At 50.0% G+C, this 25,465-nt stretch overlaps 1 protein-coding gene across 6 annotated transcripts; it reads left to right on the top strand.

The window, feature by feature from the left end:
* FHL3 (four and a half LIM domains 3) lies at positions 1-23,473 on the top strand. 6 transcript variants are annotated; one of them, XM_017828341.1, is made up of 6 exons: positions 1-120; positions 19,044-19,228; positions 19,305-19,479; positions 20,105-20,274; positions 20,434-20,620; positions 21,564-23,473. In XM_017828341.1, exons 2-6 carry the CDS (start codon positions 19,073-19,075, stop codon positions 21,713-21,715), a joined length of 840 nt encoding a protein of 279 aa, XP_017683830.1. In that variant the 5' UTR covers positions 1-120; positions 19,044-19,072; the 3' UTR covers positions 21,716-23,473. The 6 variants fall into 6 exon arrangements, with proteins under 6 accessions (XP_017683830.1, XP_017683831.1, XP_017683834.1 ...); XM_017828342.1 differs by having other exon boundaries at positions 12-120; positions 19,047-19,228; XM_017828345.1 differs by lacking the exon at positions 1-120 and adding an exon at positions 1,380-1,398 and having other exon boundaries at positions 19,047-19,228.
* Positions 23,474-25,465: the final 1,992 nt, after the last annotated feature.

Raw genomic sequence — 25,465 nt, 5'->3', positions numbered from 1 at the left:
GGGCCGGGCTCCGCCCTCGGGGCTGGGCGGCAGCGCTGAGTCGAGGCCAGCCGAGCCCAGCTTAGCCTGTCCATCGCCAGGGCGCACGGAGCGGGACCGCGGCCCCGGGACAGCCACCAGGTGGGCCGGGGCCGGGGCCGGGGCCGGGGCTGGGGCCGGGGCTGGGGCCGGGAGCGGGAGCCGCCGCCCGCTGTGGCCCCACAGGCCCGGGGGGGTCGGGCGGGGCTGCTCCGGGGGGCTGAAGGAAAATCGCCGTGTCCCCCGTGCCGCCCTGGGGTCGCGGCATCCCCCGGGAATGGTGGTGGTACCGGCACGGAGAGCTCCGCTCCGGGCTGCCCCGCTCACACCGACTTCCAAAAGGGAAAAACCAAAGTCTTCGGGCCATGCCCCTTTCCCAGATTGAAGTTGAGAGCTTGAGGTGTGTTCTATGAAGAGAGCGCTGAGACTTTACCCAACCAACAGAGCCGGGAGTAAATTATAACCAAATGCTCAAACGCAGCACAGGAAAATTTTCAACATATCCCTAGTGGTTGCTGTTTTTCCAGAGAATCCCAGGGTAGCTATGGGAAAAGACTGCTTTGTGTGTGTGTGTGTGTGTTAGACAAAGACTCGGAAGTCACAGTTTGGGTCTCGCATTAAAAAATAACTCAGGATCTTTGGAAATTTATTTTTATTTTGCTCAACACAGTTGTGTTTCAGATTGTGTTTTCTTACAGGTACCGTTTTTAACGTTCTCTTTATCCATTTCCAGTTCTAAACCTGTAGTTACATTAATCACTTTGACTCCTTCATGAGAACTCTTGGAGATGTTGGATACATGTTCCAGTTAGCCTGGGTGAAGTGTGGTGGTAGGAATTTCTCTCCACAGACTCACAAATGGATGGCACATGCCGGGTTGGATGGCACATACTTATCTTCACAGGGCAGGATTTGATACTGAGGTCTCTGTACTTAAATCTGAATTTGCTACGTTCACTGTTTCTCAGTTTTGAAAACCATAAAGAAATCTTTCCAAAGTGGAAAACCTATTCTAGGAGCAGAGGGAAGGGCAAAGCTCTGGTGGATGCAGCATCCTGCTGGCAGCACAGGCCTCTAGGGAAGAGTGCAGGGAGAATCCTTTTGCTTTTCTGACTCCTCTACCAAGCATTAGAAATCTGTGGCTCTCCTAGCTGCCCAGGTGTTGAAGCTGCCACATTTCCCTAATGTCTTTTGCCAATTTGTGGTTTAACTTCTTGATAGGCAGGAAAGCAGGAAAGGGGAAGTCCAATACTTCTGTCTTATTTTTGTGCCATCCTTTTTCCTTTTCCTAGGATGCAGACCATATGGTTCTCTTGCTTTTCTTGCTGTCCACTTCTTTAGAGGCACAGAGTTGTCAGCTGTAGTTTCATTCTTACCCAGGTGGGTCTGTAATTTTGTACACTTTTAAGAATGGTGGTATAGCACAGGAGACAAAAATATAGGCAATATGGTTAGTTGTGGTCACTAATTATAGCGGATGCTGTACAGCAAAAGGTATATTTTGGAATAAGGACTCCTTAAACCTGTTCGTAGGGAGTGGTGGGACACAGCGGAGGCAGGGCGGAGTTCGGAAATAGCCAGAATTCCCTAGCAGGAAGCCCTGTGAACTGTGCCACGGTGCAGCCTTTGCTGGTCAATCATTTTCCCAGTGTTATGAGCTCAGTGGTCTTCTTTTCTGGTTTTGGACCTAGCAGCTTTAAGACCGAGGTGAACCCTTCACTGATGGAGCCAGAAAAAACTTCTCTGCAGGCAGGTGACCAAAATTCCCAGTGCACTGACTTTGGAAGCACTGGATTCCGTTCACAGCCAGGACTTGCTCTGTTGCTTGCTGGGTGAGGTCGGATGCTTTCTCCTGTGTTACTAATTGTGGCTGAGCTGGTGCTGTTACATGGCCGGCTGGTGTTTGAAATGCCAGCAGGAAGATGGAACAAATTGATTACTCTCAGTGCTCAAAGTGATTCCCCCCCCACCTTCCCTGAGAAAGGACTTCTATGATAATTGCCGCACTGATGCACAAGACTTTGTTAGTGGCTCACCGGGATCCTGGTTGATATCTGTGGGATTTTTGCTGCCCACAGGTTGCGTGAGGCCGTGTTTGAAGACCCCAGTTGCAGTAGTAGCCTCAGGACAGAGACAGGAGTTAAACCTTGTTGCTCTACTTCACATTTTGTGTGATAAAGAAGGGTTTACAGAAAACTGCAGGCTGGCTGGTCTCAATAAAAACCAAACCTCTTAACTGGACAAACAGCTTCATCATTCCTTGTAATTGCTCAAGTAAGAAACTGTTTCTCCTCCAGTGTTCAGTATTCAGTAGCCCTGGTTGGCATGGGCTGTTCTCAGAGTGCCCGGGTGCTCTGGCAGGAAGGTGCTTGTTTGCAGTTTTGCTCAGAGTGCAAGCGGCTACACCTCATTCCTCAGGGGACTTGGGCAACTTCTGCTGAAATAGGTGTCATTTCTGTGGCCAAACTAGAAAAAGTCAGAACTCGACAGTGTTTTGCTTCTGTGATGTCATCAAAATCAATTTAAATGTTTTACTCCATAAAAACAAAAAACAAACAAGGGGTGGACAGCTCTAACCCCAGATATCAGCTGTTTATAGGAAAGGGAGACTAGTTGTTAGGGGGCAGAGAAGCTTTACCAGTAGTATTTAATCTTCAGATTACTACCAAGAGTTTAGGGTCACTTTTGAAGTGAGTGTGCAGGCTGGGCAGTTGCAGGCAGAGGGGCCCAGCTGCACAGGCTGTGCTGGTTTTGTGGGTCCCATGGCTCTGGCTGCACTCTGGAAGCTGCTGCCACAGGCACTGTCCTGCAGTCACTTGCCAGCGAGGAGGGGGCACTTCCCACGAAGGCTGGGCTGTGGTTACTGAACTCTGTCCACTCAGAAGTGGTGGTAAGGAAAATGCTCCATTCTGTGGAGACGTAGTTGCTGAGAAAAGTCCTTGGTCTTTGTTTCATCTCTTCCTTCCATTTTGTTCTGGTTTTGGCCAGGTGTAAAATACAATTGTCAGCAATTTACAGGGAGGGGGGAGTGTCAGTTTTCCTGTTGAAGAAAATATCAAGGGTCTGATTGTGAAAGGAAAGGGGAAATTGAAGAATGCCATATGGCTTTACCTTCCTGTATTTCACCCCAGAACTGCCTCTGCTGAGTGACCACGTTGTGTCTGTTGGTAGTTGCTAAATGGAGAACAGTTACAAAAAATGATTCTGCCCTTACTCCCAGGGGCCCATGAAGAGGATAATATTACTCTGGGAGGAATCAGAAAGACATATCGTATCGGGGCTAAATTAATAGTTAATCAGGAGTTATTTAGAAATGTCTTGACACAGAATCGAAATAGCAATGGAATAGAAATGCTGAAATTTATGTTCTTCTAAGTGCAGTCTGGCTTGATTTGGCCTGTGGTCATCTGACTGTTAACATTAACTCATTTCATTTTTTACTTGCCTCTGAATATATTACTGTAGATTGTCCCAGGCTTGCAAGCTGCAGAGTTCTTTAATGTGAAGTATTTTGAACTTCTCAAATACAAAAAAAATATTATTAAATCAGCAGCATGGATAACTGTTAACTCTGGACCCCTCTGATTGGTGTAATTGCCCGAACAAGGGTTTGTTGATGTTTATGCCCAACCTGCCCAGTGCCAGTTCTGTTCAGGAATATAAATTATCTTCCAGCACCAACCTGGTGCTGATGCCAAGGACATGATCTTGACTGCTTCCTAACTTAGCTTTGAATGTCTGAGCTGTGAGGAATGTGCTGTATCTAACCTGGAGCTCTTGGCAGCCACCAGTGTCATTAATCCAGTGAGTGGAGAAGCCAGCGCAGGTGACTGGACAGCTGGAGCTGTTTTCTCTATACAAAAGGGGAAAAGGAACCTCTGAATAGCTCAAGGAAATGCTCAGTGTTGTTGGAACAGTCACAGATCTACTTCCCTAGTGCTTCCTTCAGCACATGTTACACTTGACCCTGCCAGCGCTACACGCCAATAGGAGTCAAGTCATTGTCCCCAGTGGCAGATTAAACTGCTTGGCCATTGTTGAGAGTCCAAGATTTTTCTCTCTCACCCTGCTTGGATGTGCAGCCAAAGTAAACATGAGCTAATAAAAACTGTAGAGATAACAGATGCAGACTAGTTATGGACTAACTGTAGCACAAAGATGTGCAAGTTTTGCTGGCAGCTTTTCTGCTTCAGTTTTGAAGCTCAATTACCTGAAAAAGAGGTGGTATGGATCAGGTATCACTTCCTTTCTATTGCAGTAGGGGAACTGTATTTATGTGTATCCTTGGAATAAGAAAGGCATCTGTTAGGCTGCTGAAGATCTAATGCCTGCCTTGCAAGGTACTTCCTCACCCGAAAGCTGAAAGTGCTGTGGCAGTCCATGCAGCTTCAGAATACTCTCCTGTGTTTCCCTACAGTCCATTTCCTTGTTGGCAATAAATGTGTTTTCAATCGACTTTTTCACTTACTCAGCACATCACCTGTGAGGGCTATTGCTGTAAGGTAACACTGAGATCAACAGTCTGCTGGGGGGGTGGAAGGAGCTGAGATATCTACATGGCTCTTGGGAGTGCCTCAGTTTATGGTAAAGGGATTGGGAGAGGATCAAAAATCTTTCTGTGTGTGCAGCCACTGTGGAGTGACAGGGGTTGGATTGCCGCTGTATTCCTGTGATGCAGTGCTGTTGGACACTTGCGTTACAAAAGGTGCTGCAGTGAATAGCTGGAGAAGTCTCTTAATTATTTGGGAATAAAGCTGCTTTAAGTGCCTATATGTTGCCAGCACACATCATTACTGTGTGTCTGGAGAGGGCTGACCCACTGAAGTCCTTCTGCAGTGGCTTTCTTTGCTTTCCCTTTCCTGGGGCCTTTGGCTCTGGAGGGACAGTGCAGTCCTGCACCCTGTCCTTCAGCCCCTTCTGCAGTGGAATGGCCAGTGGTGACCAAAAGGTTAGAGAGGAACTGAAGGCTGAGAGTGTGACATGGCATTAAAGGATTAATGGCTGCTGGGCAATAAACGATGCAGACAAGTCCAGATCTAGGAACAGCTTTGCCTCTTTCATCCCAAGCCAGTCATGGCTCATGCTGACAGCACACCTGGAAATGAGGTAACCGCATACTCTGCCCACATTGTTCAGATCTGCTGGGACTTGGGCACAGATACAGCATGTGTTTTCCCTGCTCCTGGGCAACCTTTGTTCTCCTGCAGCCAGGAAGTCTCACTGATGAGATGAGACAAGACGGGGTGCTTCTGTTCCTGTCTCAAGAACACTGCTAATCCACCTGTGGTGTGACTTCCCTGAGAAATCCCTTTCCAGATGCAGAGATCTTGCTGCTATTGAAGTATGAGACAGAAACACTTCCAGTGCTGCCCAAACATGTTATTTAGGTCAGTTGCAAAGAAGATGGCAATGTGAATCAGAGAAGGAGTTGGAAGAGAAGAAAAGTCATTAGACAGCACCTTGACATCCCCTGCCAATGCGGGGGTTTTCTTTGCCAAGTTAGAGCACATATTCATTGTCTTGTGCTCTCAGGACACTCCTGGGACTGAGGAGCTGGACTGAGAATGAACGCAGAGGAAGCAGCCTGAATTTACACGTTGCTCTGTAGAGACCTGTAGGCTAAAACAAATTATTTTTACACAGTAGAAAACATTGGGAACAACCTTAACTGATGAAGCAATTTGCCAGCTTTTAGCCTCAAGGTCCCTAGTCCCTCAGGGCTTTCCAGCGTGATGGCTTGGGTCCATTTCCCAGAAAGATTCCCTTGGATATGTGCTGTTGGCAATACTCTAGCTCATTACTAGCTATTTTATTTTTCCAAGCGCCAGCTCTTGTTAGCTTCGTTCTCACAGTATTGTTTTCTTTCTAGAAGAAGCTTTTGCTGGCTCTTCTAAACTATCGCATGGGAATTGCTTACTAGTTTAGATTTTTTTTTTGTTTGTTTTGACCCAAAGCTGTGCTTTGCTCCCCTCTGTAACACTGCCAACATAATTTCCAGTCTCTTTTAAGCATATGTTTTGCAATAATATCTAAACTCTTGGCTCCAAGTAACTGCCTTACAAAGAGATTAGTATCTTCTAACGAAGGAATTGAGAAGCAAGTAGTGAGAACAAAAGCAATATCTTCAGAGCCTGTAAGACTATCCTGACCTTTCCCAAAGGCCTCAGCCTGGTCCTCAGTGTTTAGCAGATGGCAGAAATCAGTGTGGACTTTGATTTGCAGAGGCCTTTGCCTCGCCACCATGTTTGCAGGAAATGTGCTTGGCACATTGTGGCCATCTGGGCTTGACTGTACTATTCTGATAATCCCCAGGGAGCCTTCTCCAGCAAAGCTCATCCCTGATGGAAGTCCTCTTTGGCTGACCTTGCAGGAGGCTAGTATTAGCAGCGTGGATTTTTGAGATTTGACAGCAGTATTCCTCATAGGAAGAAAATGGGCTTGGGAAGTGCTTTGTCTTGGGTGGGAAGGAAGGTGCCACTCACCAGGTGTCTAGCTGGGCACCCAGGTGGTATTACACAAGGAGGTCAGTATTAGTGTTTTCTGAACTTCATGAGGAAGTGCTACAGGAATGCAAAGGCCATCAGAAAACCAACTGGAAAATTGCCTTTGCTTTAGATGGAAGAACCAGATGTAGGGGGGGTTGAACCTGGAGCCGAGTGACGAGCAGCTGCTTGTAGAGGAAGGCGAGAGTCGGGTGAGGGGGTCCTGACAGGAGCTGGAATCTTCATCTGGATCTAAATGAAGGTCTGCTTTCGGAGGAATTGAGCTGGCTCTGCCAGAAATCAAAAGAATGGCTTGGTGCTCAGCATCCCTGGAACTGAGAGGCCAAGATACAGGCTGCCAAATTCAGAAACAAGGCAAGAACGTAACCAAACCCCCTCCCAGGCTCCGTTCTGGGGCTGTAACTGCTCTGCCTCAGATGTTGAGCATTTCAGGTGTGGAAGGGTGTATCCCAGCTTGAGTGGCCAGTCCCATGGGCTGTGCTATCCTTGAGGAGCAGGACATCTGCATGCCCCTTTGTACTGTGCATCTTGCAGCGTGTGCTTATGGACCTGTTTTCGCTTCTCAATCACACGCTCTGTGCTCTTGACGCACTCACATGAGCTGCTGAACCTGTGACACCCATTTGTCTTCTGCTCCCTTCTGCCTGTCCCTGGCCAGCCCTAATGAAAAGTCTCAACTCTTTTCTTGGCCTTTTGCACTCTACAGCTGTGCACTGGCTGGAGCTCACTGAAGGCTGCTTGTAAACTCCCAGGAGAGTTTGTGCACTGGTGCCACAGAGGCTCCTCTCCACATCTGTCCTGTTGCAGTTTGTCCCTGTGTTGCCCAGGCAGAAGGGACTCTCCTGCTTCTCCTGCCGCTCCGTCTCTGCTGGCCAGTGCTTGTCAGCCATGCTCTTGAGAAATCTTAGTGGAGACTTAGACCTGGCAGATGGAGGCTGTTACCTCATTCCACAAAAATGCTTTGTTATTGAGAAAATGGAAACTGTCTGAGGTTTGGGAGCCGAATAGAGTCATTGGTGTCTGTTTTAACCGCAGTTTGGTGGTGACTGCTCAGAGTTCCTCTCTCTGAGCATTCCCTTTTCCTACACCCATAATCTTCAAGCCATCGGAGAGCTACAATGACTTAACTCATTAGCTGAGCAAATGCTGAATGCTGTTGCATACTCTGCAGAAACTGCTAAAACCTCAGCATCTTCCAGCAAAAGAAAAATGATGAGCCAAGAAATAACCCTTTGCAAACTATTGGCCAGAGAAGTGATTCCTGTGGATACTAAGCCAAATTCAACCCTTTTTACAATCTCATCTCTGCCTCTTGTTTACTTGGCTTTAAAAAGCTGTATGAAGACTATGCAGGAACTTCTTGGAGAGAAAAGGCATGCTTGGAGACTTATGCCTTGTAATTCTTAAACACAGGTACCTGAACCCCAGTTCTGAACAGAAATTTCTTTTCATCAGTGATTTTTAAAAGCAGTTTGCAGTTTTCAGAGTTGTGGATTTGGGAGTATAGGAGAAAGACTAAAGATAGGGATTGAAGTGTTCATAATGCTGTGAATAATGACCTGGGTTAGTCCAGAAGAACATTAACCTAAGTACAAGCCTTGCTTTAATTAACAGATATTTGTGTTCATTTGTGAAACTGGCATCTGATACCTCCTGTTGAGAACATTGATAAGCATTATTCACCAGCACCCTAACAGAGCTGAGAGCAGCAGTGCTAGCTTTTTGGAAATAAAAGGAACACTTTATTGATGTATTTTTAAACTAATTAGTCTTGGTGGGCCAAATAAATGTCTTCCAGCTGCTACAGATGGTTTTCACATGACTAAATATTTTAGTGCATAGAAAAACCTAGAATACTGGAACCACAAGATATTAAGTATTTAATTATTACCCTGGAATGTAAATATGACCTTGATATTTTGAATTTGTTTGCCCAAATTTCAAGTGTTCTCTTAGAAATCCATCAAATAACACAATTCCGATCTTGTTATCTGTAAAGCAGAGTGACTACTCAGCATCTTCTCCAAGTTTATTTAAATATCAGAGTGGGTTTCAGTAACAGGAGTTTGCTGAACTGGAGAAATAATCCCAGCTGCTTGAGGCAGAACCCAGAACTGGGGTTTGAGCTGTAATGGACTGGTTCCGTTCTAGGTCCCTGCTTTCAGTGGATTTACAGTGTAACCATAAAAATCCTTTCCAGGCTGAGCTCTGCATCCTGAGGTCTTTGGGAGATTTTTTAATATAAAATGCAAATTGTAAAAACAATTAACATTTGATTTTCAGACTGTATATTACCAGGTTAGAGCCCATTCTGGCCATATGTTGTTCCTGTAGCTGTAAAGCAACCTTATTTCTTGAATGGTCCAAGCCCACAAGATTTCCCTCACATATGTCAGACGTAATTTCTGTTGTGGTCTGTGCAGCTGTAGGTTGTACACAACCACCGTGTTTATTTGGTGCTGCTTGTGAAAAATGTCTTTTTAAGGTTCTTCTAATGAAACAAAAGAAATTGAATCATGTAAGATGTGTATCTGAAAGGCCTAACCTTCAGCATGGTTCAAAACAAAGATTCCTCTCTGAGATCCACACCTGATGGCACCATTCCTGGATATTGCTCAAGATGAGAAGATGACAAAAAAAGAACAGCAGCAAAAAATGTGGGTCCTGAACTGTCCCTGAGTGCAAGGACTGCTTTTGTGAGCCCAGGTGCCAGCCTAAACTGCTGACCTCTGCCAGGCTTTTGACATCACCTCACTACCCTCATTTAAGGAAAACGTGCCTTTTTCCTTTCTTAAAAACTAACCCATTTTGAACTGGTATGTAACTCTGATGCTGCCCTACTCCAATTCCACCTGCCAGCTCAGCCTGCTCACTGCTAAAGCCCCGAGTTTAAATAGCAGGAGCAGCTACCAAAGGCATGGTGTGGGTCAAGAGATCCAGAGTCTGGATTAGCTGTACTTTGTAACAGCACAGCACTGTATCTGTCTGTTAGAGAGTTGGAAGGGACCTTAAAGACCATGTCCCCAGCTTCCTTCTCTTCCTCCCTTCTTCCCTGCTTCTCCCAGAGTTCGGGTTATGCAGTCTCCAGACACACGTCTGTAACACGCATTAGTTGGGGTCACAGGTTCCACTGACAAGGATATATGCTGCATCTTGGAAGGAGAAGAAAGATGGGACTTGGATCTTGGTTCCATTTTTAGTTCTGCAGGCCTTGCCTTGTGCCAGAACCCTCTGAGGTGCAAATCCCAGGAGAGAGATAACATTACTCCCTGCTCTGCAGGTATTATGAGGGTAAATAATGTTTTTGCTGGTGACAGCTGTTAGGGAACTGAGGAAGCCACAATCTGATGAGAGGGGCAGGATGTCAGCTCTGTGGAAACTAAACACTCTTGCATTGATAAAATAAGCTTTCAGGTCCGTGACAGCTTTAAGTTTTAATTTTAGAAGACACAGAGCAGAACTTTGAGTAAGAATGGAAGAGGGCAATGCAGAGATCTTGAATAACTGGGCCCCAAGTAGATCACCCTGTTTGAGTCACGCTGACCCTTTCCCCTGGAAATCCAGAGTTCTGCTGCTTACCTCGTTAGCGCCTGATTTAGTAAGTTCATAAGGTTTTCACTTTCTGTTAGGAATGTTTTCTTTTGATTTCTGTCATCATGACATTGAGCAATAGAAAGGATTTGGAAGTGAAATATGTCTACACAAAATTGGAATTGGAATTCTTATGTCTCATGAAAATTTAAAGTAATTTGTATTGCAAGTGTCCGATTTCCAGTCACAAGTAATGACATTTAAACCCCTGTAGGAAATGCAATCCCTGTGCTGATGTCACCCTCAGTTTATGACGTGACTGCTTTTGTTCCTGGACAAGCACTTGAGTCTTTTGCTAGTGAAATGTTGATTTACTCGTGAGAGTCTCTGGCTGGTGGCACCTGCTGTATCTGACGGTGGGGTGGAGGGCTGGGGGAGCCCCCCTGGCAGAAGGCTGCTCCATTGCCTTCAGCAATGCAAGGTAACACAACTGCTCTGATCTTTTGTCTCAGGGGATTTGCCAGTTTGGGACAAAGAGACTGTAAATGGAGAGAGAGGGTTTGTTATGATCAGTTAGAGAACAGAGGGAGAGTTTGGGGGGCATTGCTGATGTTTCCTTGCAGTGAAGCCCCTGATCCTCCGGCTGCCTGAGCACACAGCTTTGGGCAGTCTTTCCCTCGAGTCAGAGTGCAGGTTGCTGCTGCTCCTGTCACTGAACCGAGTGGAGCAACTTCCCTGCATTGCTTCCTATCTGCTGCTTTAGGGGCTGAGACAGAAGATCTTCGTGGTCTTTACCTGAAAGTCGCCAAGAAAGGAGCCTCCATTAGTGAAAATTCTGGCCATTCGGTTCCTTTTCAACCTGTGAGAGATGTGTTTCATGTAGGTTTCCTTGGAAATCTCAGATTGGAATGAGAGAATGACGCTCTGTAAAGGAGCCGCAGACCTGGATCGGGGCTCTCTTATATTGTTACTTCTGTTCAGGTGGGGCTTTTTTTTCTGTAAAGGAACAGTTTTTCCTCTCTTGAGTTTTTAAGCACAGTCAGTCCGTGTGTTTTCCATGTGTGTCAGCAGCAGCTCTAGTTCCAAGACAGACATGTCCAGGGGGCAGGGGCATGAATGTTGGAAACTCCATGTGTAGCTGCGTGATATAAAGGCATTCATACATTTTGTGAGCATTTGTGCCTCTTAAAATAGCTGTTTCCACGTGATCTTTTGGATGTGGCACAGTTTTCCCTTTCATGGGTGCCACCAAAGACTGTCTCTGCACAACACAAACAGGAGCACGTGTTGCATCTTGCAGATTTCTTTTTAGTACTTGCAAGAAGTTATTTCTTAGAGATTTTATGTGAAATATGTGACAATTGCAGCTGATGGCATCTTATTTAAATTGTGCAGTACTTAAGAGTAATTTTGAAAGGTGCCAGTGTGACTGGTTTGAAGATAACCAGCCCTGTATTGTGAAAGTAAATGACACCTGCTGACCAGATCACCTGGCAGAGAAGTCTTCAGCCACAGAAGGAAACTTGTTCCCTTCAGTGCTGGCAAGGCAGTGGTTAGAAGAAGAGGTTCCCTTCTCAACCGTCCCATCTGTCCCCGTTCTGCAGTTTCCTATCCTGGCGAGGGCTCGGCTGTGCTGCCCTTGAGAGAGGGCTGTCTTGTTTCGTGAGGATTGCAGCTGGCACACACAGCATCTCCCGGGCAACAAATGATCCTAGTTTTTGTTTCAGAGCACCTTCAAGCCGTTCCCGGGGTAGTAACATGAGACAGTTTGTCTTTGCCAGGATTCAGCCCTTCCCCAAATTTAGAAGCTGCTCACAGGCTGCGGGCTGTGGGGCTGGCATTGCCTCTGCTTGCAAGGGACACGGGCAGCTGTAAAAAGCACTTTATAGGGAGATTGTCCTTATTCCTTGGGCAAAGAGCCAGCGCAGGTGGAGAGGCCCACAGTTAGTGATCAGACTGTGGGAGAGAGTGTGTGCACGAGTGTCACTGCAGAGTCTCCTGTCACCTTCCTGGCTTTCTCTTCCCTCTGCTGATTTCTGAGAGCCTCGAAAGGCACAAAACTGCCAGGGCTTCAATGCACGTTACCTCTCTCCATCAGTAGATCTGCTTATATGCAGGAAACCCAACTGCAAATGCTCATGTTTGGGAGAAAAAGAATCAAATCGGAAAAGGGAATATTTTGACCAAATTTGGTGAAAACATCCACTTTGCCCTTTAAGTAATAGGCATGCATTAAATAAAGCATGTCTGGGTTATGTGTCTTTTCCTGCTACTGGAAGTCAAAGTTGCTTTGTTTATTGAAAAAAAAGCTGAAGCTGAGCAGAGCCTTAATAAGCAAAAGAGCTTTCAGGCTTGCTGGGGAGACAGGGAATAAGGGACTGGGCTCAGACCATGCAGGTTGGTTTTCAGCATGTGAGCACAAAACATGCTCACTGGGACTGCATCCACTGCTTGAGGCAGCCCCTTGATTGCTTTTGTGGGCAAAACAGAGGTATAATCTCATAAGTACCTTTTATTCAGAACTACAAAAGCTTTGTAAACGCAAACTTAAATTATGTATCTATCACCTCAGAAATAAGAATGGCTTCATCCTCAGTTTAAAAAGCAGCTGCCTCTAGGGGAAGGAAAAGTGCAAACTGCAGCATAAGGCTTGAGTTGTGAGAGAAATAGAGTGGAATTACATTATTTTGCAGTGATATCTGCACTGAGATGCACAGGCCCCAAGAACTGGCAACTAGAGCAGTCAGATTATTTTTTCTGCATATAGGCTGTGATGTCTGTTTGAATTGCAAAATTCTTGTGTGCTGAGCAGATCCAAGATGAAGGTACATTGGCCTCAGTGTGCAGTTAGTCATTTCCTGTCACGCTTTCATGTTTGAATTCTGGTGTACTGAGTATGACCTTTATTTCATGGGGCAAAGAGATTTTGAATTACTATTGCCAGAGTACTGGGTTTGTGCAGTTGGATAAGCAGTGAGGCATTATATGGCTGTGGGTTACAGGGACATAAACCAATTCAGTCCAAAATTAAACTTTCAGTGCTAGATTATAAATGCTCACAACATGCTTATTGAGCACAGTTGCACACCTGTTCCTTGCTCCTTTTTAAGAACTAACAAGAGCAGCCCTCTCCCTGGACTGCAGCCCTTGCTCCTCTGATCACGCTGAAGCTCCTGTGATCAGTCACACTGGGCTGGGGAGAAGTTTCTGATGTGTTCCTGTCTTGCTCCTCTGCTCTCGGGCTTTCTCCATCAGTTAATGGTGTGTTTGAATGTGATGGGTCCAAACTGCCCAAATGGTTTCAGTTCCTGACTTGCTGTTGAGTGCACAGAATTTGCTTACTTTATACTCATTTTGAATAAGATTAACAGCTGATCTCTTGAGCAAACTTTCCAGTTTAATGCCAGCAGAATGACACAGGCTGCCTGCTCTGAGTGTCCCCAGATAGCTCTGGTGCTGTTAGCTGCACCTGAGAAGGGCCAGGATTTTGTTCAGAACCTGAAATAGTTTATTAACCCTTGCAGATGTTTAGTAATAAATTTTTAACTCTTAAATCATTCCCTCCTTTCTTCCTGGGCAGGGTTTTTAATTTTATGGTTTTGTAGTAGGGACTCTTCAGCTTCTTTTTCTGACCCTGGCAGAATTAACTTTCCCTAAAGAAAGTAAGTCCAGAGCCAGGGCTGAATTGTCTCTTGGGCCTCTGCCTGTGCTACCAGGACCTCAGGAGTCCAGCCTGGCAGTGGCCAGGCCACCACGGCCGTTTGCCATTGCTCACCTTGGCCCAGGTGTGGTGTCTGCGTCACAGCTATGCAAACAAGGCAGGGCTTCCTGCAGGCACCTCCAGGCTGGCTGGGGGCTGGCAGCGGGGGAGACTTCCTTGGTTTGAGGATAAAATCAGACATTTGTGGGACAGGTGTGCTTTTGGCACTTACCCTTTATCTGTATGCAGAGCTGTCAGGAGGAATCTGTGTGATGTGGTTTTGCTCTTTGGATGGGGCACCTCAGAGATCTGAACAATGGGAAACTCTCATTTTGTCATTCTAAGATTATATTAAAATCATGCAACAATTCAGGTCTTGTGGTTTGTCAGCTGCTTTAACAGATTCTGCTACTTCTTCCAAAATTGTGGGCATTTTCAGGAAGCTGCCTACTTAGCTGAGCAAGGGTGCCTCTGACAGCACTTATTTCATTTCAAATGCATGGTGTTTCCTTACAGCAGTGCCAGCTGTTTTGCTCAATCCGTTGCAGAGCCCAGAACAGCCTGTAACTGCTCTGGGCAGGAGGGTGTCCTGCCCGTGCTTGGGGAAGTGCCCGTGGTGCAGCTTGCTCAGCAGAGCTTGGTGTATGCACATCCTTAAACTCAACACCCCAGTGGTGCAGGAGGAGGCTGTGACCAGAACTCATCTGTTTCATTTATCTCCTGCCTTCGAGGCTGACTTTAAGAACCAAATTTTCCCTGTGTGTTTGAGAAATGACCTGCAGCATCCTCTGGTTGTTTTGCTGATGGGGAAGCTGCCATGTGAGGCCTGTGGCTGTGCTTATGGTCCCTGCAAGGACTCTGCTCCTCACCACGCCAGAGCCCCCCTTCATACTTGAGATTTCAGAGCTGTCCCAGGGGAGGCTGAGGCTGGAAGGCAGCTCGGAGGCGAGAGCTGAGGGCAGGAAGTGACTCAGTGGTGCTTGGAGCAGGCGGGTGAAGACTTGATGCAACACAGCTCCCAAGGGTGCCCTGTGCAGGCTGGGTCACCCTGAAGGAACACTGGGCAGCTCTGCCCAGCTGCCTCCAGCTCTCCTGTAACAGCACCCACCTGCACCAGGTATGGAGCAGTGCTGGTGGGTTGGGAGCAGAGCAACAGGGTACAGACAGGCAGCAGCATGAGGAGGTACAGTGAAACACCCACAGCACCCCGGAGAGCTGGCCCCCCAGCCCCCAAGAGTGCCAGAACATGCAGTGACCCTGCGCAGAAGAGGTGTCAGGAAACACAGAATGAAAACGCTCCCAGTGTAATGGAGGGGCTGGAGCTGTTCCTCAGAACAAGCAGCTGGTTTCCCTTTTAGGGTCGGCAGCAGGCAGAAACAATTTCATGCAGATTCCAGGACCCATAAAGGTTCTGGAAAGGCAACAGGAATAAAAAGTGTTCTTCTCCTCTGCTGACCTTGGAGCGCTCTGAGGACTGTCTTCCAAAGCCGTGTCCCTGAACAGTTTCATCCTTACATGGGGAATACTCGCCTGCCCCAGCAAGGCTGTGCTTTTTCCTCAGCTTGTCTGTTTAGGTGTGAACTGCAACTGCTTGTAGCTGTGCTCAGGCAGCCCTAGGGAGGCGAGAATAGGCAGGGACTTGACAGACAGTCAAAAGCAGGTTTATTCCTGTGTCTTGGAAAGATTAAGTGTTTCCCTAGGAATAGCCTAATGGGTTGCTCTAGGATGACTCTGTGGAGCAGCTGGTTGCGACCTGACAACAAACAACAAACTGGTGTGAAGTTACACGAGGGCAGAGATTCACCACACACTCATGACTCTGCACTGAAGGAGTTGGTTGTATCAGGAACCATCTGAAAAGGCCAGGTAAACTCTTCAGTGATTGCGTGGAGCAGAAGGCTGGGCCCTGGACTGTCTGTACTGCCTCCTTTGCAAAACAAATCCACGGTTTACCAGCACTAAAATTAATGTAATGATCTCCTGGGGCTCTTGCTAAGCCTCAGCCATCGGCTATGGACTGGGGTGTCATTTGGGTGCATGTCACTCTCTAATTAGAAAGTGGACTTTGATGTGCGTCCTTGACAAATTGCTGACCTTTCCCATACATGAGGCTATTCTGAGCTCTGCTTCAGACTGATCAGATTTGCATCCTGGAGCACTTTGAATGTTGTTTGTGAGTGGAGCTCTTGTTCCCAAAGCTGTTTGTTCATGGGCACAGGAGAGGAACTGAACTTTCTTTGCTCCATGAGCACAATTATATCTGTCAGAGAGTAAGAGTAAGCAGCTGGCAGGCATATATCTGTGTTTATTTTTGCCCTCCAACAGCCAGCAAGACAGCTGAGGAATACCCCACATGCAGTTCCACCATCCCTGTGCACAAGGGACCTGCTTCAGCAGACCTCATCCCCCAGGACCACAGCCATCTGGCAATGGCCAAACACTATTTGCAACTGCAAGCTCATCATTTTAGGGCAGCACCTTGGTTAGCATTTGAAGGCGTTCCTGACATCAGCCCAGCGTACAGCTGATGTTTACAGGGTGGTGTGGGATGAGCACATGTTCGTTAGCACTACAGCGACAAGCTGTATTGTACCTTCCACGTCTGAGCCTCTGTTAAAGGGGTTTTTAATGCATTTTAAAACTCCACGTCTTTCCTTCACGAATGGAAGCAACTTTCAGGTTCCTTGTTACAATCACAGTAAGAATTGCAGGCTTTTGTACTATTTCTTTTCCTTCATTTCTTTTGTGCCCTCTTCCTCTTCCCGGTGCGCTGAGTCTTGCAGTGCCGCATCCACAGGGGCAAAGATGTTGCGTTTGCTTTGGCGCTGCCCAGGGCTTTGACACCCCTGCCCAGCACCACATGTGAGGCCAGAAGAACAAAGGGAACAAACAGCTTATCTAATACAAATAACCCTGAGCAAACTTCCTGGGCCTGCTCTTGTTCTGTGGAAAAGGCAGCGCAAAGTCTGCTCCCATATGTGCTCACCGCAGCCTTGGCCACATGAGGCTGCTGGGCCTGGCTTTGCTGCAGCCTGGGCATCTGCCAGCCCAGCCCTCTCCTGGGGCAGCCTGGGGAGCAGCACTCAGTTCCTAGCATGCAGCAGGCATACGGAGACTTTGTGGAGAAACTACTCAGAGTGGAGGCAAGCCCAATCTACTGCTTTAGGGTCCTCTTCGTTCTCAGAGGGTTTATGTTTTCTTCCTCTTCTGACAGTGTCAGGGTCAGGGCAGCAATGCTCAGAAAGCTGAGTCCCTGTCACTGGGAAAACCCCAGCCTTCTCCATTCAGGTTGCTTTTTCTTCCATTGTGTTTTCTGATGTCCTCTGAGCCCGTATGACAGGACCACAGAGCTAAAGCACAGCCCATTGAGCAAACATGGAAGCCGCCTGCACTGGCAGTGCCACAGCTCCTAGGGCAGGAGTGGCCCTTTTATTAAAGACACACCTTGGAAAGTTTCCTTCACCAGGACTGGGAGGAGGAGGAGGAGGGTTGGGAATTTCATTTTGTTCTTTGCCAGAGAGAAAGATCCCAGGTGGCTTCAGGGAACGAAGGCAAGTGGAATGGGAGAGGAGGCAGCAGTGGGTGAGAAGTGGCCAGGAGCTGGCAGGGGGGGCACGGGAGCTGCTGCCTGGTTAGGGGAGCACCTCCTGGGGTGGCCCAGAGGGAAGGGACAGTAGGGGAGCCAGCCCAGGCTGGGAGCAGAGCTGGGGCAGCAGGTCCAGTTCAGCACCCTAGCACCCGTCTGGCTTTGCTGTGCAAACCACCGTGTGCCTGCCTCGCCTCCAGTAATAGACTGGACATTGCCTTGTTCTGCAGGCAGCATGTGGGGCTGCCAGTCGGGGCTCTGGGGAGGCTTGGTGGCCTCAGCCCATGCTGCTCACAGGGACCCTCCGCAGAGCTGGTCCCACAGCCACGTGTGCCGGCCACACTGGAGGGCACTGAGTGGGCAGTGTCCGGGCGGCAGCTGGGAACCAGTGTCTGAAAAGGGACTTTGTTCCCCCTCAGTTGGTCACGTAGCCATGTGGGAACACTGGATTTATTCTCCGGCAATCCTATCGGCACATACCAGGATTGACAACAGCTGGGAGCTGTGTGGCTTGACCAAGAATAGCCCTAGGGAGCTCAGGGCTGTGAGTCAGAGTTGTCTGGATCGGCTCCTGCCCTGGAGGCTGCCTCCCAGCCTATGGCCAGGGAGCCTGTGGGGAGGGGGAACAGGGACTGACAGGGAGTTCCCTGCCCCTTAAATGCTGATCTGCAGATGGAGCCATAATTGCTCTTTCTGAAGTGGGTGGGTTCATGAAGAACACTGCAGTGTGGGGTGCTCTGCAGCTGATGGCTCAGATGTAATTCCATAGGCTTGTCTACACTTGACAGCAACCTGGGTTAAAGAAGGCTGTGATTTTGCAAGTGGAAAACTCCATATTTAGGAATAACCAGGTTAAACAGGAGGAAGGTACTGTTGTTCTGGAGTTAGTGCTCCAAAGAAAGCAAAACACTTCCACAAACCTGTTGTCTGTGAGGGAGACAAGGGGCAGGGAGAGATGCATGCAAAGCCCCAACAGCTCTATTGCTTGTGGAACATGCACCTGCCCTGACAGCTTCTCCCTGGGGAGTGTTTGTAGCTGGAGCTGGTTTGCTGGGATGAGGCTCTATAGCCAGGCACAGTGTGGGGTGCCTGATTCCTGCTTCCCTGCGGAGCAGCTGCTTTAAAGCTCTGGAGAAGTTCCAGGGTTTGAGCCGCTGGCAGCTCCTCAGGGAGAGCTTGCAGCCACTGGGAGGAATCCTGGCATGAGCCATTGCTGGGGACTGAGCGTGGCTTTCTGAAGGGCAGCTGGGCAGACAGATCTCCCTGAGAGTGCCTGGCTCTCTGACGTGGCAGTGGACATGCACCCACATGGCATGTGCATGATCTTGGTTTTGATGCCTTTTAAAACTTTTAATGCAAAAAATTTCTCCCTTTTGGTCCTTATTTACACTTTGCTTCCCAGGATAACAGTGAGGAGCTCAGCTGTGTGTTGACATGTCCAGGTTTTCTGAGCGGTGCTGAAGTGCTTCAGCTGTGAAGTATAAACCTGAGACAAGGCTCATTGCAGGCCCTGATGTCTGCAGCTCTTTCGGAAGTTTATGCAGCCCCAGAGCAGAAGCACAGTGCAAGTCTGTGCCCTTTCCTGACGGTGGCTGTTGGCTCAGTGCAGGGACTCACGGTCCTTGCCCTCTGGAGGTGGCAGGGTGGCACAGGGACATCTCAGGCAGTGTAAGCTGATACTGACCCACACCTGCCCTGATCTCAGCAGGTGAAGGAGGCCCTCAGACCGGCACCATGACAGAGTGCTTTGATTGTGACAACTGCAAGGAGTCCTTGTATGGACGCAAGTACATCCAGATGGACAATGGCCCGTACTGCATCCCATGCTACGACGCCCACTTTGCCAACACCTGCGATGAGTGCAAAGAGCTGATTGGCCACGACTGCAGGGTGAGTACAGGGCCCCCAGCCAAGCAGATCGGTTCCCAGGGCTATTGGTCCCCTCCTCACCCCGCTGTGCTCCCAGGAGCTGTACTACGAGGATCGCCATTACCACGAGCACTGCTTCCGCTGCTTCCGCTGCGACCGCTCCCTGGCTGACGAGCCGTTCACCTGCCAGGGCGAGGAGCTGCTGTGCAACGACTGCTACTGCAGCGAGTTCTCCTCCAAATGCATTGCCTGCGAGAAGACTGTCATGCCAGGTAGGAGTGGGCAAACTCGAGCGCTACAGTCCCTTCCTGGTCCCTTGGTGTCGGCTGGGGCTGCAGGTCCAGCACAAGAGCAGCGAGGAAGAGAGCTAAATCTCTGCTCTCCTACCTTCCTGTTACTGCACACAGAGGGCTGGGCCCTTTGATTGTCCAGCAAGACAGCAGGATTCAAAGCTGCAATCGCCACAGCAGTCCCATCTCTCGCTACCCTTTTTCATGGGAAAGTGAACGGGGGAGGAGATAACTAAGGGTTTCCTGGGCATTTTCTGCTGTGTGCTGACAAGAAGGAATGACTGAAAGTGCATGAGCATCTCTGGAGATGGCCTGAAGCAAAGGCACGTGTCTTTGCTTGGCCATTCTGGCACCATCTTCAAATGTGGGTTACATCAGGCATTTCTGCCATGGCCTGTGTGCAGGTGCGGGTGTTCCCACAGCCCTCCCTTGTGGCTGGGGTGTGGGCCCAGGGCCCCCTTCTCCAGCTGCCCATGGTTCTGAACTGCGATGGTGAGGGCAGGCGCAGAGCCAGGTGTCCTGGACCACCTTTCATCCTGCCCAGCCCTCCGTGTCCCCCGCGTGTGTGCGTGCTGCTCCTTCTGTCACTGCAGGGCTCTCTCTGCAGGGTCGCGTAAGCTGGAGTACAACGGACAGACCTGGCACGAGCATTGCTTCATATGCAGCAGCTGCCAGCAGCCCATTGGGTCACGGTCCTTCATCCCAGACAAGAAGGATTATTACTGTGTGCCCTGTTACGAGAGCAAGTTCGCTCCTCGTTGCACTCGTTGCAAAAAGGTACGTATAGCCCGACAGCCCGGAGCCCCAGTTCTGATCCAGGGACAGGGAACTCCCCACTCCTGCCTGAGCCCCACCAGAGGAGGGTTCAGGTGCCAGCACCCTAGTTGGGCTGTTTCTCTGTGCCTGTGTGTCACCAGCATGCACTCTTTCCTGCAGACCCTGACCAAGGGAGGAGTGACCTACCGGGACGAACCCTGGCACAAGGAGTGCTTTGTCTGCACAGGCTGCAAGACCCCCTTGGCTGGGCAGCAATTCACCTCCCAGGACGACAACCCGTACTGCATCAAGTGCTTTGGGAACCTCTATGCCAAGAAGTGCAGTGCCTGCACAAAGCCCATCACAGGTGAGCAGAGCAGCTCTCTGAGGAACCCCATGAGGGGGGAGCTCTTTGTTGCAGTGCTCCTGGGGCCACTTGTTTCCCTTCGTCTGCATCTTTCAAAGTGGTGAGCTGTGTCCCATTGGAGCAATTCCCTCTGCCCACAGGTGAAGGCTCCCAAAGTGACCCCTCAAAGCACTGTCTCATGTCTCTAGCTTGCCTTGTTTGATATTGGTTGCCATGTCCTGTGGAAAGATTGCTCACAGATCAGGAAAGCCAGGGACTTCCAGCCATAGCTGGAGCAGCACCTGGTGCAGGGGAGTCTAGACCTGCTAAGGCAGGGGAAGTAGAGGATCCTCTCCTGCAGAACCCCTTAAGAGAGTCTGGCCTCATTCCTGCCCTTCCCCACTTGACCTTCCCCCTTGTAACTCCCAGTCTGTTGCTGCTGGGAAGCCATGAATCAGCTGGTGACTCAGAGGATGATTCTGGCTGCAGGCAGGTCCCAAGCATCCACTTCCCCTCTGGTCCTTATCAGTTTGTTGCAGTCCTGGGCAGAAGAGGGTCACAGCCCACCAGTCCAGCCGCTGCTAGCAGAGGAGGGAAGCTCCTGCGGAGCCTCTGCAGGAGCCTGGGCCTGGGCTGGTGGCAGGAGGACTCTTCCCAGCTTTCCAATAGCATTGTCCTGTGTCCACTGCGGTGGTGCAGATCCCTGCTCCTCCCAGGTGATTCTGGTCCAAATGTCTCAACCCTGTAAAGTCTGCTATGAAATGATTTTGGTGTTCTTCCCCACACCAACAGTGGAGATGTGCATTTCAAATGTATTTGGTCCTGGGGGTTGTTTGGGTGCCATCACCAGCACTGTGTGTGAAGACCTGGCCTAGAGATGAACAGGCCAGGGCTCGGTCTGTGGGAAAAGCTCAGCCCAGTTTCCCCAGGGGCTCTGACACTGCTCTCTTTGTCCCTCCTGCAGGCTTTGGTGGCGGCAAATATGTCTCCTTTGAGGACCGTCACTGGCACCACAACTGCTTCAACTGTGCCCGCTGCAGCACCTCGCTGGTGGGGAAGGGCTTCATCCCTGACAAAGATGAGATCCTGTGCCGCGACTGCAGCAGTGACCTATGAGTCTCCAAGGACACCGCGGGGCAGGGCTTCCTCTGTTCTTCAGGGCCTCTGTGCCAGATCCCCCAGCAGCATTTCAGGGGCCAGGCACAAGGCACAGGAGATTGGGGCTTGGCCCCGAACCGCGGTGTGTTCAGGGGGCTCCTGAGCCCCCTCCCTGAAGGCTAGAGTACGCTATGCTATGGCTCTGTGCAGAGTCAAAGCTAAATAAAATTGAAAAAGGAGCTTCAAGACCCCCCATTATTTACTCTTTCTTTTTGCTTCCAGTCTGACCAGGCACGAGCTGAGCCCAGGGCCCCAGCTGAGTAAAGGGCAGCTTCTGCACTGGGCTGCTGGATCTGCACGCTGGCAGCATGTCTTTGCCCCCCTGCACAGTGCTGACTTCCCTCTTTTCCCCACGTGGTTCTCTCACTCTGTGTGACATGAGGCAGTGGCTGCAGGGCCGTGCAGCTCAGCTGTGCTGGGTTAGGGCTGTAACCACCACCACCATATGCATGGCTGACCTGGGCATGAAGGGTCCTCTGCTCCGTTTGGGAGGACTGGAGTGTTGCCAGGAGAAGAGCATGTTTGTCCTGCCAGATGGGATCCACCTGTGGAATTCTATAGCACCTCACCATTTGCAGGCAAGACCCTTTGCTCAGCGTCTCTGTAGAGGTGCTCTCTCAGCTGTGAATGAGGAGCTCAAGTTGCTCATAGGTACAGGGTGTTCGGCCCACCCTCACCTCCCTGCCCCTTTCCCATCCACCTGTGCCATGACCTCCCATGGCTGCAGTGGCTGAGCTGGAGCTGGGGCTGTTGGCCTGCTGCTGCTCCCCTGAGACATGCTTGACTGAGCCCCTGAGAAGGGTGTGCTGAAGGCTGAGAGCACTGAGGGCTTTATTCCTGATCTATCCTTCTCATGGGGATTCATGGCATGGGCACTGGTGTACGGAGCCCAGCTGCCTGTGGCACTGGGAACACCAGAGACCTTTGTTAATTCAGGGAGGGGAGCGTTGCCCACAGGCTGTGGCCGTTCTTGGGAGCTGCTGGGAGTGCTAGGAGGGAGGGTCTGTGGGAGCACAGGGCTGCAGCATGTAGGGCAGCCGAGGGGGCAGTGGAGTGCCCACAACCTGCTCCTGCCAGGGCTGCCTGTGTCCCCCTGCAGTGGGCAGGGAGTGGAGGCTCCCCCCGGCCACACTCACTGTGTCCCAAATGAGAAGCAAAGCAAAGGTGGCACCTGAGGGGGGGCTTTGCATAGCCCAGGTCCCTGTGCTGGCCCTAACTGTGCAAAATAGGATGTCTTGAGCCATCCTTGCCCAATGACTGAGCTGGCCCTGGGCCCCACTCAGGCCCTTCTGCAGTAGGATGCCCATGCCTGCCTTGTCTCTACATCTTTCTGCTTCTGTCTTGCTGGGGCACTTACACTGACCCTGCTTTCCTGCTTATCAGCCATGTGCTTTTCTGAAAGCCTGTTCTTGTGGGGTTTTTCCCTTTTGTACTCATTTGTCATGAATATCTGTCATTTTGTACCCAACTACAGGATGAAGGGGCTAGCCCCCCACCCAGGCTTCACTTAGCAACAGAAAATGTTATGCATGTTGAAGTGTTATTAACTTTGTATTCAGATCCTTGTTGAACCCTTGGAAGCTTTAATGCCAGTAAATTGGAGTTTGTGTGTTTGCTATTCTGAGGAGCTTGGAGCTGTCTCCAGAAGGAATTGCCTTAAATCTCAACCTCCTTTGTATTTCCTACAGCTTTATACAATAAACTGTTTTAGTGACACTTGCTCTCCTGTGTCTCTTCAAACAGCAGGCACAGGGCAGAGCACTGTCTGAGTTGGTGCTGGGCTCTGCTCAGCCTTGTCTTGCCCCAAGTCCCATCCTGGGGACAGCCAACCTCTGCAGTGCTCGTGCCTCTCTTCCCAAACCTCAGCCCAGCATCAGCTGTAGAGTCCTGTGGTTATGGCAGAGAACAGCAGCTCCCTCCTCCCGCCGTGGGGCTGCACTGGGTTCCTGGGGCTGCCTGTCTGTCTGTGCCTGCTGTCTGTTCAGGCAGGCAGTTCTGCAGGACAGGCCCTAGCAGGACTTGGGCACTGCTTGATGCCTCAGTGCCCCCGGGCTGGATCCCTTCAATACCGCCCGTGTCACGTCGTGCAGAGGAGCCTCCCTGCCCTGTGGTGGGCACAGCCCGGGAACGTTGCTGGAGCCTTCAGCAGGGTGTCCGTGGTCCCTCCTGGCAGCCCTCCCTGAAACACTGTGTGCTTGTTACTTGCATTTGTCAGCCCAGGAGCCATTTATTCCCTAACATATGAAACTATTTTCCACAGATTCCTGTACATTTATTAACAGCTGCCACGGCTTCCCCTGAGCTCGCCTGCTCGGGCCCTCTGCGCAGGGACAGGACGGGCACGGCCCGCGGGGCTCCACGTGGCCCTGTGGCACTGGCACATTCCTGGCTGCCTTAGAGGCTCCCGCTCTGGCAGCTGATGGAGTTTTTCAAGCAGGGTTTTTGTTGCTGTTCCTGCCCTGTGACCCACGCTGGGCTCTGGTGCTGCTGCGGGGCCTCGAAGGGTGACTGAGCAGCCCCAGCCCGAGGTTCCCGGCTGAGCCCTCCAGCGGCAGCAGCACAGCCCAGGGTTCCTGCAGCGCCCTTTCCAGGGATTAACCACAAAAGGTTTCTGTACAAAGGGCCCCCGGGCTCCTCTTTCAGTCAGCCTCCAGAGCCTCACGTTTTTAGCCAAAAAAGGAAATGACCCAGCTGCGCACAGCGCTGGAACATCTGGATTTTATCCCTGTCATGAATGGGTCATGGCTGTGCACAGCCCAGTGCCTGATTTACAGAAGGGGGAGGGTGATGTCATGCACAAACATCCCCCGAGACTCCTGAGTGCAGGTCTGAAACAGTCGTGGAAATTTTATGAAACACAAGGAGCAGTGCGAGGGGGATTGGGCTGGGGCTGCTGTGCTGGGGAGGGAGGAGTGGAGGAGCTGCTGGGGTGCAGGGGCAGCACTTGGGGCACAGGGCAGTACTGAGAGTGCAGGGCGGCACGGGGGGTGCAGAAAGAGGCCCCGGCATTCACCAAATGTGCCCGAGTTGTGCTCTCCTGCACCACCATTGCAGGTCAGCCCCTATGGGCAGAACCAGGTCCAAGCCACCACCTGGGGGTCCTGTGCAGGGCCAAGAGTTGGACTTTGATGATCCTTGTGGGTCCCTTCCAGCTTGGGATAGTCTGTGATTCCATGTATTCCAGCTCCCAGCCCCTGCGGTTGTCCCAGGATGGAATGGCACCTCCTGGACCAACCCTCTCCCACTTCCTCCCAGGTGTGTTGCCATTAGTAGGGGGAGGAGGAGGAGGAAGGCCATACGGGGGTTGTCCCACCTTGACCCTCCCGATGCCAGCAGCCCAAAATAAGGAGGTCATGTGGCTGGATGGGACATTACTGGATTTCAACTCCTTCCCTTTCCAGGGATGAGGTTTCATGCAAAGGGAAATGGAAGAACACTACGTTCAGAATCTTATCTCTGTTTTTTATTTTTAGACAGGCATTCATGAGGAAGCAGTGATCTACTTGGGGGCAGCTTGTAGTGAAAGGGGGTAATTAAAGACGGTTTTCTTACTGCAACATCATCTTCTCAGTGAAGGATCATCTTTGCCATTAATTAAGACAAATTTTGTTGTTGTTATTTTGGCTTAAAGTAATTTATCGCCCATGGCAGAAAAATATTAATAATTTATTGGCGAGTTAAAATTTAATTACAGCTTTGCATTTGGCA

Source organism: Lepidothrix coronata, unplaced genomic scaffold (assembly GCF_001604755.1).
Source record: "Lepidothrix coronata isolate B3197 unplaced genomic scaffold, Lepidothrix_coronata-1.0 Scaffold147, whole genome shotgun sequence".
NCBI lineage: Eukaryota > Metazoa > Chordata > Aves > Passeriformes > Pipridae > Lepidothrix > Lepidothrix coronata.
This window is presented reverse-complemented; position numbering and strand designations above follow the sequence as displayed.

Coding starts and splice junctions, on each gene's coding strand:
- FHL3 (XM_017828339.1), top strand. Junction 19,229..19,304: donor TGATTGGCCACGACTGCAGG/GTGAGTACAGGG, acceptor CTGTGCTCCCAG/GAGCTGTACTACGAGGATCG. Junction 20,275..20,433: donor GTTGCACTCGTTGCAAAAAG/GTACGTATAGCC, acceptor TCTTTCCTGCAG/ACCCTGACCAAGGGAGGAGT.